At 40.1% G+C, this 15,457-nt stretch overlaps 1 protein-coding gene across 1 annotated transcript; it reads right to left on the minus strand.

Annotated features, from left to right (window-relative positions):
- Positions 1 to 1,252: 1,252 nt before the first annotated feature.
- On the minus strand, positions 1,253 to 13,888 carry slc35f6 (solute carrier family 35 member F6). The gene is made up of 6 exons (XM_063001468.1): positions 13,772 to 13,888; positions 8,776 to 8,848; positions 5,512 to 5,683; positions 4,967 to 5,182; positions 2,940 to 3,050; positions 1,253 to 2,319 (listed from the first exon to the last, which is right to left on the minus strand). The coding sequence occupies exons 1-6, from the start codon at positions 13,846 to 13,848 to the stop codon at positions 1,859 to 1,861; spliced, it is 1,110 nt and encodes a 369-aa protein (XP_062857538.1). The 5' UTR covers positions 13,849 to 13,888; the 3' UTR covers positions 1,253 to 1,858.
- Positions 13,889 to 15,457: the final 1,569 nt, after the last annotated feature.

Below are 15,457 nucleotides of genomic sequence, written 5' to 3' on the forward strand. Positions count from 1 at the left end.
CCCAGGCGGGGCGGTCTGGGTCCTTTCTGTGTGGAGTTTGCATGTTCTCCTCATGTCTGCATGGGTTTCCTCCCACAGTCCAAAAACATGCAGTCAGGTTAATCGGAGACACTGAATTGCCCTATAGGTGAATGTGTGTGTGTGTGTGTGTCTGGCCTGATGGACTAGCGCCTCGTCCAGGGTGTTGCTGTGTGCCTTGCACCCATGGAAAAGCTGGGATAGCACCCCCCGCGAGCCTAATTGGATAAGAAGTTAAGAAAGTGAGTGAGTGACTGACCACTATACTGTATATACCTGTGTTTGATTTAAATTAGGAAATTTGCAGTGCAGTCCACTATATTTACTAAGAATAAGAAAAATAAACACACACCAAGTTTTTATCCAGAGTTTGAAAGCTAGGGTAGAAAAGCAGAATCTTTTTGTTACCCAGACACAACATTCAGATTTTTTGTAGCTTGTGATAATTAAGCTGGAAAGTGATGATGTGGTGTACAGTGAGTTAGAGGTTCCCCACAAGATATTTACATTCTCGGCACTTAGTACTCACTTTTATCCAAAGCGACTTACAGTACTGTGACAGTATACTGTCTAAGCAATTAATGATTAAGAGCCTTGTTCAACGGCCCAACAGTTGCAGCCTGGCCGGATAGGCTAAAAAATACAGTAGGTGTTAAAAGGCACTTTCTTGGTTTAAATCTTGGTTGATTATTTTTTTCTACTTTGTTTATACATTTTCTCCCATTTTTCCTCCCGATTTATCATAGTCAATTCGTCTTTCGCTGCTGGTGGATCCCTGATTGCAGTTGAGATGGGTATATTGCTGCTCACGCCTCCTCTGACCCGTGCGCAGCCCTTAATACAACCCTTTTTCACCTATGCACTCTGCACAGACACCTCTCTATCTGCAAATCAGGGTCTTTACACAGCGTTTGAAGACCCCACCCACATAATCCGGTCATCCCGCCCTAGCAGAGACGTGTCTGCTGCAGGCACTGCCAATTATGCCCGCTAGATGGCGCCCAGCCGACTAGTGGCAACACTGAGGAGTTTAGAATCTCGGCGCTGGTGTGCTAGTGGAATATCCCACTACACGATTTGATCCTCTGGGATGGAAATGTTTTGCTGGAAATTTGAGGTTCTGGCAATCAGTAACTGCTGCGATACTGGAGGCTCAGTGTGTAGTAACCGGCAGAAACAAAATTCAAACATAACACCACAAAACAGCCACACAAGACGTTTGTAAGAGGTGATTTACTTGAAATAAATTCTATACATTACTAGTAAACTTCTCATTAAATGCCCATATTATCAAACATCAGTCAAAAAAACATTGAGTTGATTGATGGATATACTTAACAAACGGACACTTAGACAACAACGTGAATCTTAACGTTATACCTTCGTTTCATGTCTTATACAGTCAATACTAGTGTTGTACAAACTAAAAAGTACAAATTGTAATACAGCCTTAATAAAACGAAGGCTAAAAAGATCAAATTTAGATATATAAAAATCCACTTTTGAAAGGCTTGTTTTGGCCAGCGGTGTGCATTAAAATTAAGAATCAATACTAAAAAAAAAATTTGATCATCTTAAAAGATTTGCCTTTTAAAAAACAAATATATATATATAATTTAAGTGGTTTTAAACAAACTAAAACAAACAAAAAAAATCCCTTTTAAAAAAGCCCAACTGGGTAATTTAATATGGCATCATGATCGGGCTACTACAGACCCTACTGGCAACCCATTTGGAAGGACAACACATTGAACTATGAAATGTGCCCTAAATGTCCATACTTGGCACTTCAGCTCAATCCTTAACCAATAAAAACAGAGCGCTGATGCAGCGTCCATCATTAACTGTCTCCCAGCAGTCTATCTCTCTCGGCCGTGTCCGCCGTCTCCACCCGCGTCTCCCTGTTAAAGAAGGGCAGCTTGGCCATCAGGGGTTTGTGCAGTCCGTTGTAAAGTGCGGTGCCCAGCAGCAAGATGATGAAGCCCAGGATCTGCAGGCCATGAAACTTCTCCCAGCCCAACGCCAAACTCACCACCCAGATGACCACCGTGCGCAGGCTGTCCAGCACCATGCGTGTGGTGGCGCTGATCTCTTTGGTCACGCTGATGCCGGCGAAGTTGAAGAAAGCGATGCTCACGGTGTTGCCCAGCAGCGCCAAAAGAATGAGCGGTTTGTGGCCAATCTGGCAGAAGGCGTCCAGCGCGTCCTCCAGAACCTGCCGCGGGTTGTTTCCGAAGCTGCCGGCTGGGATGAAGTACATGGGGATGAGCAAAATGGACAGGATGACGAATCCAAAAAACCCTGGAAGAGAGAGAAGACAGAGAGACTGATGATTTTTAGCTAATAAAAACTAATAACAAATAACAGTGGGTCACTCTTAAAGCTATTTGGGCAGTTATAGCCTAGAGGTTAAGGTACTGGACTAGTAACAAAAGGTCACTGGTTCAAGCCCCACCACTGCCAGGTTGCTGCTGTTGGGCCCTTGAGCAAGGCCCTTAACCCTCAATTGCTCAGACTATATACTGTCACACCACTGTAAGTCGCTGTGGATAAAAGCGTCCGCTTAATGTAAATGTTACGAATACTTATAAATACACACGTACATTTACTTATGATTTTTACTGCTACTATTTTTCTCTGCTGCTGCTACTACACTGGTACCTTGTAACTCGACGTCCCCTAAACTCGAAATCTTTAAAACCAGGCACCCATGTGTGCCCTACATATAATTCATATAACTACACACAATTTACAATAAAATAGTATAGAATAATTTAAATGAAAGAATCGTTTAGCAAATAACAATACAAAAAGTTACATCTTAAAATTCATTTACAGTCTTACACAAAATTTGTACACCCCTGGTCAAAATTCTGTATTATAGAAATACATGTATATAATATTAAATGAATGAGTTTTACCCTCAGTCCCCACAGCCTTCAATGGATGGACGTTGTGCTTATAAATAAACTTCTCCTCCAGGACCATCTGTACGGACACGATTATCTGAGCCATGATGATCAACATATCGCCTGCAAATTAAAGAACAAACCAAACGTCACACAACAATATATAAACGTTCAAATCATTAGAGAAAGTTATTACAGTGATTGAGCTCACTATACAGATACAGATTTACACATTACAGAAATAAACCAGCATGTTTAAACCTTGTGTGTTTTTAGTTGCAGCTCTATTGCACAATTTCTTGTACTAGCAAGAAGGGTATGGGTTTGATTCCTTGGCTGGGCGGTTCTTTCTGTGTGGGGTTTGCATGTTCCCCCTGTGTCCATGTGGGTTTCGTCCAAAAACACACAGTCAGGCTACCTGGGGCTACTGGAAACTGCTCTCTCTCTGTGTGTCTGTGTGTCTGTGTGTGTGTGTCTGTGTGTGTGTCTGTGTGTGTGTGTCTGTGTGTGTGTGTGTGTGTGTGTGTGTGTGTGTGTGTGTGTGTGTGTGTGTGTGTCCTGTAATGGTTATTTATTTATTTATTAGGATTTTAACGTCATGTTTTACATTGTGGTTCCATTAATGACAGGAACGGTAGTTACTCATTACACAAGATTCATCAGTTCGCAAGTTCAATATCAAACACAGTCATGGACAATTTAGTATCTCCAGTTCACCTCACTTGAACGTCTTTGGACTGTAGGAGGAAACCGGAGCTCCTGGAAGAAACCCACGCAGACGGGGAGAACATGCAAACTCCAAAAAAGAAAGGACCCAGACCACCGCACCTGTGGATCGAACCCAGGACCTTCTTGCTGTGAGGCAACAATGCTACCCACCGAGTCACCGTGCCACCGATTTACACATTACAGAAATAAACCAGCATGTTTTAACCTTGTGTGGTCTTTATTGCAGCTGTATCGCCCACACAGCTACATTTTTACATGACTTTTGGCACACTTTCTTGTACTAAAACAATGAGAATCAACTGGGCAGCACGGTGGCTGGATGGTTCTTTATGTGTGGGGTTTGCATGTTCTCCCTGTGTATATGTGGGTTTTCTCCCAGTCCAAAAAACATGCAGTCAGGCTACTTGGGGCTATGGACTGTGATGGACTGGAGACCTGTCTAAGTTGTGTCCTACTTTTTGTCCAATTAATCAGACCCACTGCAACCCTGACCAGGCTGAAGTGGTGGTAAAACGGACAATGAAGAATGAAAATCAACAGACTCGTAATTCACACAGACTGTTGTTAGAGCTTTTCATTATTTTTTCCTCTTACACAAATTTGAAAATGACACCCATCTGCAGATCAGTTTACACATGTGTACTACAAAACCTATTGATATTGATGATACTGGACCTCTCTACCTAGGAATCAAACCCACAACCTTCTCTCTGTGAGGCAACAGTGATACCCACCAAGCCACCGTGCCGCCCTCTGCATAACACAGGAACTGGGTAAAGATGTTACACTTAAAAAGTCTTTTAAAGGCTGTGACAGTAAAACAGGCTAGCCCACCACTGTTGCGATGTCAGGTTTGCTATTGGCTGGTCAGGCACCTACACAGACGTGATTGTCTATGTCTAAGGAACAGCAGACAGTATGGAATCCACACTAATGGATATCAGTGCATGAATTGGTACGCGAACCCGACTCCTGCAGGTGAAAAGAAGCGGTTGGCTACTGCACACGTGTCAGAGGGGGCGTGTGTTAGGTACAGCCCCCCTCGGTCAGGGTGGGGTCTGCAGCAGTTTTTTTTATTCATTACTTTAATATTACAATACAGTTAAGGCCTAGTGGTTAAGGTACTGGACTAGTAATCCAAAGGTTGCTGGTTCAAGCCCCACCACTGCCAGGTTGCCACTGTTGGGCCCTTAAGCAAGGCCCTTAACCCTCATTTGCTTAGACTGTATACTGTCACAGTGCTGCAAGTCGCTTTGGATAAAAGCGCCTGTTAAATGCCGAGAATGTAAACGTAAATGTAAATGTAATACCTGTAATGACGTCACTGAGTTTGTGTCCATCATCTCTACTGCCGCTCACAAAATCAGCAAGTCCAACCACCACCAGGCCCAGGATGGTGATCAAAATCCCAATCCACTGACTGGGTAGCAGTCTGCGACCCAGAAAGGCCACAGACAGAAGGCCAGTGAAGATGATCACAGCTCCTCGCAACATCTGGAAACTGGAGGCGCTCGTCATGTTCAGTGCTAGATATTAAAAAAAAGGTTGGGACAGAGATGTTTACCACAGTTACTTCATCTTTACTATTAATTACAGTTTTGCAGGTAGAATATTTGCTCATTTCTGGTGCAGCGGCAGACTGTGTTAAGTGACAACAGTTTTACGAAGCACACCTAAGTAAAGATCTATATATTTACTGAGAGAGAGCAAGAAGCTTCTATTACTGTCTATTATTGTGAAGGGGGTGGGGATTTGGTTAGCAAAATACATCAGTACCCCCCAAAAATATATGTATAGCCAATTAGTAACAATTTATAAATACACACAATACAAAACCAATGATGCCACCGCTTACCCACATACATGATGGAAGTACCAGCCATGTCACATAAAGCAGGAGGGAGAAACAGGAGGGGGTTGAAGCTCTGGCCGGGCTCCATGGTGGGCTCCGGTCTGTGTCGGTCATGGCAGAGAAGGATGTAGAAAACAAACATGCAGCTCAGCTCACCCAGAAACATAAACACAGCCTGCAAAAAGCAGAAAACAAGTAAGTTTGGGACACATCGCAGCTTACATGATAAGAACATGAGGTACAAATAGTAGCCCAGTGCTGTCCACTTATTTACTGATGCAGTCATTATAATCAATCAGTTGGATCCATTCAAATATGTGCCAAGAAAGATGCATAATACACAAGATACACAGGACATCCCAAATACAGTCGATTCAGTGAATATCGACATTTTCTCCTCAATGTTGTGCTTTTAATAAGATACACCAGCAACTGACCCAAAGTACCACCATACCATGCATGAAAAATACTATATAACATGAAATACTGACACTTTAATTACATTTACATACAACACAAATGCTAAGAGATTACTGATTGTATTACTGATTACATCACAGATAATATTGCTGATCCTATTATTAATATCATTGACCTCATTGGATTACTGATCGTGTTACTGATATTAAGGACAGTATTACAGATTGTTTAACTGATTGCATTACTGATAGTATTTAGGTTTTTTGGATAGGGCGCCAATCAATCACAGAACTTTGACCACACGCTCTCTATCACTCAGATATAGTAGGGCTGGGCAATATGACTAAAAACTCATATCTCAACCAGGGCTGGATTCTGAGAGCGTGGTATCGAATCCAGCCTTGCTTTACCGGTTCGAAGCCGAGTGGCTATATGAGCAACGATTGGCCGGTTGCTCATGTGGGGGGTGGGACAAAGAACCGGATGTGGGTCTCTCTCTGTCAGAATGCGATTGCGTTCTCTGCCGGCTGATTGGAGGCGCTTACACAGAGATGGGAGAGGGTGCCCTTAGGGTGTGTCTCTCCGCATGCAACGCTAGGTGGCGCCAAACTCGTCAATGTGTGGGTGGCAAAGATGCATCTGGCTGCTGCTCGTGTTTCGGAGGGGATACGGGTTAGCTTCAATCACCTCCGTCAGGGCAGGGTTCGGCATAGACAGAGAGGAAGCACGATGCTAATTGAACAATTGGATGCGCTAAAAGGGGAGAAAAAGGGGTGTAAAAAAAAAATAAAATAAAAAATAAATAAATAAATCATATCTCTATATGCTTTTGAAAAGTGGCGATATACAATGCAATATAATGTAAACTTAACAAAGTGCAATGGCAGACCACTGCCCGTATTCGTATTATATTTTGTATTATTACAACAAACCAGCAGAATCTCACAATTACATTTATGCTGTCCATTTCACTTCAAATAAATGAGCATTAAAAAAATCCTGAAAAAGTTCAATATTTGATAAAGCTTTGCTATCACTGCAAAATGAAAGTGCACGGTAAACAGCAGCACTGCGACCCAGATCAACCATACAGCAGCATAAAATTATAACCGCTGCTTACCTGAGCTTCTCTTCTTCAAATTCAGACTAAATCTATATCCGTGTGTTGTTCCATTAGAAATCAAATCTACTTTTTTGTAAACGTTTGCCTTTATGTTCCCAGAATACTTACTGCATAAAACTCTACTATGTTGGCATCATCTCTACGGAAGATTTAGTATTAAATCTTCGCCACTTAGTTAATTATTTCTCCATAGTTGCTGGACTTATTAGTTATTAATGAGGTAGACCTGAATAAGGGGGAAATTAGTACAGTGGCACACACACTGATAATGGTGGGCCCACGTGGTGTATGTGTGTGTGTGTGCACGCGCCCACCCGCTCATGCACGAAAGAGAGCATGGTAACCTGTGTATCCTAGGAATACTCGATATAACAATATGGTCATTTTCAACAGTGTAAAAAGTTATATCGATATTTTCGATATACCGCCCAGCCCTAAGATATAGCCAATCATGTCTGTGTATATGCCTGGCTGGCCAATAGCACTGCTGAGATTGGAACCTCCCAGACAGATTGGAATACTGATCACTCATGATCTTAAGGACAGTATTAAAGATTGTTTTACTGACTGTATTAGTGACAGTACAGTGCTTTACAGATTGTATTACTGATGATAATTGGAATTTGTCTGTGTGTATGCCTGGCTGGCTAACAGCACCGCTGAGATTGGAACACCCCAGTCAGATTGGATTGCTGATGGTATTACTGACATCGTATTAAAGAGAGAATTACTGACAGTATTACTGACTGATTTAATTTTCATGTCTTATCCGCTTTATCCTGGACAGGAATGTGGTGGATCCAGCTTCCCTGGAATTATCGGGCGCAAACAGTAAGCCAATCCATCGGGAGGCCATAGCCACAACCCCCTGCCCCATACCCCACAGACATAACCAATCCTGTCTGTACGTAGATGCCCGACTGGTCAATATTACTGACAGTATTAAGAACAGGATTATTAAAGCAATAAGCCACGAGAGGCCGTGCATTACTGTGATTTTAGCACGGGGATGACGTTAAAACTTCTTTCCCCGTGCTAAAATCATAACAGTAATGCACGGTCTCGAGTGGCTTATTGCTTTTATAAAACGGCGGTCAACATAAAATATAATAAATACAACAATGTTTAATTCATAAATGTATTTATTGTGTATAAACTTACAATAAAGCGTTCTTCCGCGACGCAAAATAGTTCGATTAACAGTGTTGCTAGGCAACATGAGGGCGAAAATAACATTAACTTTTCTATTCAGTGGCGTATTAATATGGAATGATGTGAGGTGGTCATAGGTGTGCGTTTATCGGGGATTTTACAACGGCTTCGAACGTGGCTCAGCCAATCAGATTTTAGGACCGGAACTATCCGTTTTATAATGATCGTTTTACTTACATTAGTGATTACGTTGCTTATATTATTAGAGATCTTACTGACTATAGTACTATATATTATAGATTAAATCACTAATTAGACAATCATACCCATCTATCCCTTTAAAAATCCTGTGCAACGTTTATACTTGTGTGAGACGTGACGTCTTGTGGCTCGTATAGGGGCCCAACCTCACACTACACAATGTTTTGTTCATAGAGAAGTGTTGAAACGAGCAAAAAGAGGATCTGACCAAAGATGAGTCAGAACATTATTCATTCATCAGGAAACAGCTCTTAGAAAAATGCTGACACAGATTAAGACGAGAAAACTGTTGGCAAAAGGGGGAAAAGTACCTGCAGGAATGGATGAGAAAAGGTGTGATCAGGTGCGCCAGAGCAACCGGCCGCAGAAAACAGGTCGGCCCATCTAAAAAAAACAAAAAACAAAACCACAGCATTAATACAATAAAATCCTGTTTTTATTACAAACTAAATAATACTTCTGCTTCAACGGAGGTTATTAAAAAGAAACAGTACAAGTAATCTATGATAAGTGCATGCTAGTCAGTTATCTGATTAATTATTATTATATAGTACACAAACACATCCTATATTTTCATTAATGTAGTGACGTTATATTTAGTGTGGTAGTATTGTGACTTCAGTCTTAAAGCTTCAAGTCTTCTTTTGCCAGCATGAAGAATATACAAGTATTTATTTATTTATTAGGATTTTAATGCCACGTTTAACATGTATGTGTCATTTATTTATTTATTTATTACAATTGAATTATATCATATCAATCATTACTATTTAGTAACGATTTAGTAACTTGCTGTCTGTCAAAGGTGGATAAGATTCAATCATTTACTTTAAAGTAAGAATCGTTAACGCCGAGTGCTCGTCAGCTGGATTACAGTGCAGAGGTGTAAAATCAGGAGTTAAAGTGTTCAAGGTATTGATTTGAAAGACAAAAAACCTTTTCTGATCCTAATCAAAGTGATAGTGGTGCTTTGTTTCACCCTAAAGCTCGTTTTCTTATCCTGTCTGCTTTATTTTTTCCTTTATTTGCTATAATGTATGAAACTTTGTTCTGGACTATAAACCTCCCTTTTCAGTAAAACACATGTTTACTGATCAGATAACGTAAAGCAGGACTGTCCCAAAGTGTACATGAGTCTGCTATTAACCAACAAGAACATATTTAATACATAGAAGCTACTGAAGAACACTGAGGCTCAGTATTGATTTGCTAAGAAACAAAACAATTACAAATCATCTTTAGCTTGAAGCACAATAATTAAGATATAATGTTATATATTGATATCCCAGTTTGCCAATGCATTAAAATGTAGAATTTGAAATCAGATCATCTTAATGGGATAGTCTTATACAATCATGATTAATTCCAATTCGCAATTCCCACCCACGGACACAGCTTGGTTGATGTAATGCCAGGCCAGGTCGATAGCACTCCATGTTGGTGGACTATATTATTAGACTGTTGGGTCAGAGCAATTACTACAGTACCGTTTTTGAGCTCTATACAGTATTTGCTGTCTGTCAAAGGTGGATAAGATTCAATCATTTACTTTAAAGTAAGAATTGTTAACGTAAGAATCGTTAACACCGATTAAGTTTTTGAGCTCTATACAGTATTTGGGTGTATTTGGTGTATTATTCGTTGTTACTTTTGTGAGTGTTTATATGTAGAAAACATGCCAGGCTGTTAGAATTGGCATGGTATACATACAATTATTTATTTATTACATTTTTTTACACCACTATATACACTTAATTGTGTTATTTATGGCATGACCGGTGTTACGACCGGTGTTAAGTCATTTTTCTTGTTTGTAATTGTCCATTTATATTTGTGTTTCTGCCAGGAAGTTTAGGGTCATTCTTGAGTTTTCTTGGTTGAGGGTTTCTTTAATAGTTCCAGGTATGTGTAGCTGTCATCTCTCTCTGGTGTATTTCCACCAGTCGTCTCCTTTTATTAAATATTGGCGAGTGATTTTTGTATGACCTATTCTACATCTTGTGTATATAACTTGGTCCACTCGTCTTCCTTGGTGTATTATTGGATTATTGCTTATATTTGGATGTATCTCATATAGTATGTTTGTTGTCTGTGTGTCCCACTCAGTTTGCCATTGTTCCTTTATGGCATGGTATACATACAATTAAGTAATATTGATGAGTACAAGAGTTGGTCAGTAATCGAGTGTCCTTCAGCATTGTAATGCTTTGTAGTGAAGGTTTTAATGCAATTTTTAGTAGGAAAGTATTAGTGTCTTTAATAGCACTGTAATGCATTTGATGTTTAAAAGAAATATCACAAAATGGTTAAGTTAGCCAGAAAGCTTTTCCTGCTGCTGAACAGAATCATATTTTGGATACACTTTCAGAAGTAAATACATTTAGCTTGGGTTACAAATTGGATACGGTCAAGGGTTTCAATATGAAACAGACACGATTAAACAAAAGAAGCGTGACCTCTCTGGTAACCTCTCTGCAGCGCTTGGATACAAACCATGGTACTTCAGAGATGCTGTTACCTCCTGCTAGTGTTCAGGCATGCTCCTCTGCGTTTGGTAAACTTACACATTTCAAGTCAGCGTAATAGTTGCTGGTGCCTAAAGCAAATTTAGCAAAATCAGCAGCACATGTGATCATGAGTTACTGAAGAATACCACACTGCACAGTCAGCATCGGTCACATTCACATACGTCTGACCATAAACTGGGCAACAGTGAAATATGGCTTATTCTTTAGGCCATACTTATTCCAACCCCTTGAGATTTCTCAACTTCTCAGCATTATTATTCAATGAAATAAAAAAAAAAAACAATCATTACACTTTTAAATGATTATTAGTGCAATAAATTAATATTGCTTTGGCACTATTTACTGAATTTATATATCATCTCTTATTATTCTATATGGCTGCTTTTCTGAAGCACTTCACTTTGTGATAAACTTTTAAAATGTTTCAAGATACTTTGAGACACATGAATGTTAATAATATTAACACCTTATAAATGTACAGTATTACCCCTGCACAGGAATTGTGTTATTTTTGATGGACAGCGGTAGCCTAGTGGGTGGAGATGTGGGCTATCAATTGAATGGTTAAGAGTTTGAATCCCAGCTCTGCCATGCAGCCACTGTTGGGCCCGTGAGCAAGGCCATTAACAATGGCTGACCCTTCGCTCTGATCCCAGCTTTCAAAATAAGCTGGGATATCCATTGTACTGTTCATTTGTATATGTATAAATGACAAATAAAGGTATTCTGTTATTATCTGTGCTGTTCCTAGTCACACTACACACAAGACCATTCTTTAGTGTTAACAAATTTTCCCTTAATGAATGAAAGCACCATTTTAAAATGTGGAAACCTAAAAAAAAAACCATACTTCATATAATCTTCATATACAATCATATACTTTGATGAAATAAAGGAAGTTTTATATGGTAATTTCAAAATCTTTGATTATTTGTATTGTCTATGTGATCAGCAACAAACGTCTAACTGCAAGTGCAAACTGGTCCTCAGGTCGGTAGTGTTAACAAATTTCCTATTAATGAATGAAAACACAATTTTAAAATGTGTAAACTTAAAATATAACCAATCAATAATATACTTAGATAAAATAAAGACATTGTAATATGATTATTCCAAAATTATGCATCGTTTTTTGTGATCAGTTATGAACGAAAATACAGGGGTTGGACAAAATAACTGAAACACCTGGTTTTAGACCACAATAATTTATTAGTATGGTGTAGGGCCTCCTTTTGCGGCCAATACAGCGTCAATTCGTCTTGGAAATGACATATACAAGTCCTGCACAGTGGTCAGAGGGATTTTAAGCCATTCTTCTTGCAGGATAGTGGCCAGGTCACTACGTGATGCTGGTAGAGGAAAACGTTTCCTGACTCGCTTCTCCAAAACACCCCAAAGTGGCTCAATAATATTTCGATCTGGTGACTGTGCAGGCCATGGGAGATGTTCAACTTCACTTTCATGTTCATCAAACCAATCTTTCACCAGTCTTGCTGTGTGTATTGGTGCATTGTCATCCTGATACACGGCACCGCCATTGGACGCACATGGTCCTCCAGAATGGTTCGGTAGTCCTTGGCAGTGACGCGCCCATCTAGCACAAGTATTGGGCCAAGGGAATGCCATGATATGGCAGCCCAAACCATCACTGATCCACCCCCATGCTTCACTCTGGGCATGCAACAGTCTGGGTGGTACGCTTCTTTGGGGCTTCTCCACACCGTAACTCTCCCGGATGTGGGGAAAACAGTAAAGGTGGACTCATCAGAGAACAATACATGTTTCACATTGTCCACAGCCCAAGATTTGCGCTCCTTGCACCATTGAAACCGACGTTTGGCATCGGCACGAGTGACCGAAGGTTTGGCTATAGCAGCCCGGCCGTGTATATCGACCCTGTGGAGCTCCCGACGGACAGTTCTGGTGGAAACAGGAGAGTTGAGGTGCACATTTAATTCTGCCGTGATTTGGGCAGCCGTGGTTTTATGTTTTTTGGATACAATCCAGGTTAGCACCCGAACATCCCTTTCAGACAGCTTCCTCTTGCGTCCACAGTTAATCCTGTCGGATGTTGTTTGTCCTTCTTGGTGGTATGCTGACATTACCCTGGATACCGTGGCTCTTGATACATCACAAAGACTTGCTGTCTTGGTCACAGATGCGCCAGCAAGACGTGCACCAACAATTTGTCCTCTTTTGAACTCTGGTATGTCACCCATAATGTTGTGTGCATTGCAATATTTTGAGCAAAACTGTGCTCTTACCCTGCTAATTGAACCTTCACACTCTGCTCTTACTGGTGCAATGTGCAATTAATGAAGATTGGCCACCAGACTGGTCCAATTTAGCCATGAAACCTACCACACTAAAATGACAGGTGTTTCAGTTATTTTGTCCAACCCCTGTAAGTGCCAATTGTGTGAAGCTCGCTCGGCTTAGGACAGTCAGCTATGTTGTAGCAGCTTATATTTCAGGGCAGATCTGTTTGTTTATGGTTCTTGAAACCAGTTTTTGTAATAACTAAAATCCCAGGATGGGCATATCACACAAGACCATATATGAATATGCAGTATGCAAAGTGTTGACTTCAGTTTTATACACTACATCAAACCTAACGAGAAATATACGATTGCATTGATATGTAAATTATATAATTTTATTTAATTTTATAGTAAAAACTGACCTCTAATAAACTAAGGTGGTAGGTAAACATGGTGGTAAACATGCTGCACATCCAGACCTGCGTGGTAAACAAGCCTGTGTGTGTGGATCTACTTACTTTGCTGATAGTGTGTTGATGGAACCAGTTGTGAGCATCAAACCAGCCAGAAAGAGTTGGTATCGTGTCCACGCCATGCTGACCAGAGTGAGCAAAGCTGGTCAGAATCGCGGAGCTTCACTTTTGTTTCCTTCTTCACTGAGCTAAAGAGCCTCACCAGTGATCACATGACCCAGGTCAGCTGATCATCAGCAGACTTTAAAGTGCTAGCGTTCAGAGAAACGATCCGCCATTAACCTCTGAACTCAACACAGTAATAATCAGTAAAATCAGTAAATGTAATTAGTTTTATTAAATACTGAAAAGTCAGACTACTCATAAATCACTGTATAATATATTAAATTCAGGAAAACCTTTGTAAAATACACTATTTAGGACAATCAGTCAAGTTTCATTGGGTACTAGCTCATGTATGTGTTGATAGTAGAAAGAGTGGCACATTTTACTTTTACAATAAGAAAACAAATATAAAAACAAATTTTAGTCCATTTTATAAACCATTTTCTTTACTGAGATTTTCTTTTATCAAAGCATACAGAGACATCCAAAGAGTAAAAGACAGATCAACAATAAACTCAATCAACAATAGAGACAAAGCTAAAACAACCCTGTACCCCTATCCTGGAATAATACAGCGTTCCTCAATAGTGTTAATGCCAGGCGACCAAGTTTTAACATTGACATTTTTGACATTTTAGGTATTTAGCAGACGCTTGTATCCAAAGTGACTTACGGTACTGTGTCAGTATACAGTCTAAGCAATTGAGGGTTAAGGGCCTTGCTCAAGGGCCCAACAGTGGCAACCTGGCAGGTCCATAAAGACATGATTGCATCATGAAATTCCTGCATGTGAATGTCCTTTTCAACTACATACCAAGGTGTTTGATAGGATTTAGATCCGGTGACTGTGAACACCACTGTAAAACACTGAACTCATAGTCATTTTAATGAAACCAGTTTGACATGTGACAGGAAGTAGCCATTAGAAGATAAAAGTCAGCAACAATACTCAAATCATTAAGAAATGATTAATTGTCTGGCACCAACAATCTTGTCATGATCAGAAAGACTGAGATCACGTTTTTGCCCATTCTGATGGTTCAAGTAAACAGGATCTGAAGCCGCTGGCCCATATCTGCAGGATTTTATGCATTGCATTGTATGTATTTTGGCTCTACGTGTTTAAATGTATGACTGAGTCTTACTTTAGGATCTTAAACAGGCTTACTGTGAAGAGACTTTCACTACTCTGGTCAGTGATAGTGTGGTGAGAATCTGTCCCACGCAGACTAATACTAGAAATGTGTTCAGACAGTGTTCAGACAGTCTGCTGGCTGTAATAACATTCATACTGAGACTGAACTGCATGTGTATGTGACCTACAGAGGGCGCTGCAACTAATCCTCAGACCTACAAACCATAAGAGAAAGGGATTATTGTGAGGGCATGTTTCTAAATACAAGAGAAAGTTCTAAATAAATAAAACAAATAAAGCCATGAGGTTATACTTACCATAATTCTAAAAGAAATTGTTTACATTTAGCACAAAACAGTCCAATGATTGGACAAAAGTAAAAATATTCTGAGGATTGGTTTAATTTTTGTGATTTTGATGACCCCAGGCTGATTTTTTCCTAAAGTTGAAAAAAATCAACAAAATATTTACTGACCTTGTAAAAACAAATC

Source organism: Trichomycterus rosablanca, chromosome 9 (assembly GCF_030014385.1).
Source record: "Trichomycterus rosablanca isolate fTriRos1 chromosome 9, fTriRos1.hap1, whole genome shotgun sequence".
In the NCBI taxonomy this organism is placed as follows: domain Eukaryota; kingdom Metazoa; phylum Chordata; class Actinopteri; order Siluriformes; family Trichomycteridae; genus Trichomycterus; species Trichomycterus rosablanca.

Coding starts and splice junctions, on each gene's coding strand:
- slc35f6 (XM_063001468.1), bottom strand. CDS start 13,848: ATGGCGTGGACACGATACCAACTCTTTCTGGCTGGTTTGATGCTCACA. Junction 5,183..5,511: donor TACTTCCATCATGTATGTGG/GTAAGCGGTGGC, acceptor TTTAATATCTAG/CACTGAACATGACGAGCGCC. Junction 2,320..2,939: donor GAAGGCTGTGGGGACTGAGG/GTAAAACTCATT, acceptor TCTCTCTTCCAG/GGTTTTTTGGATTCGTCATC.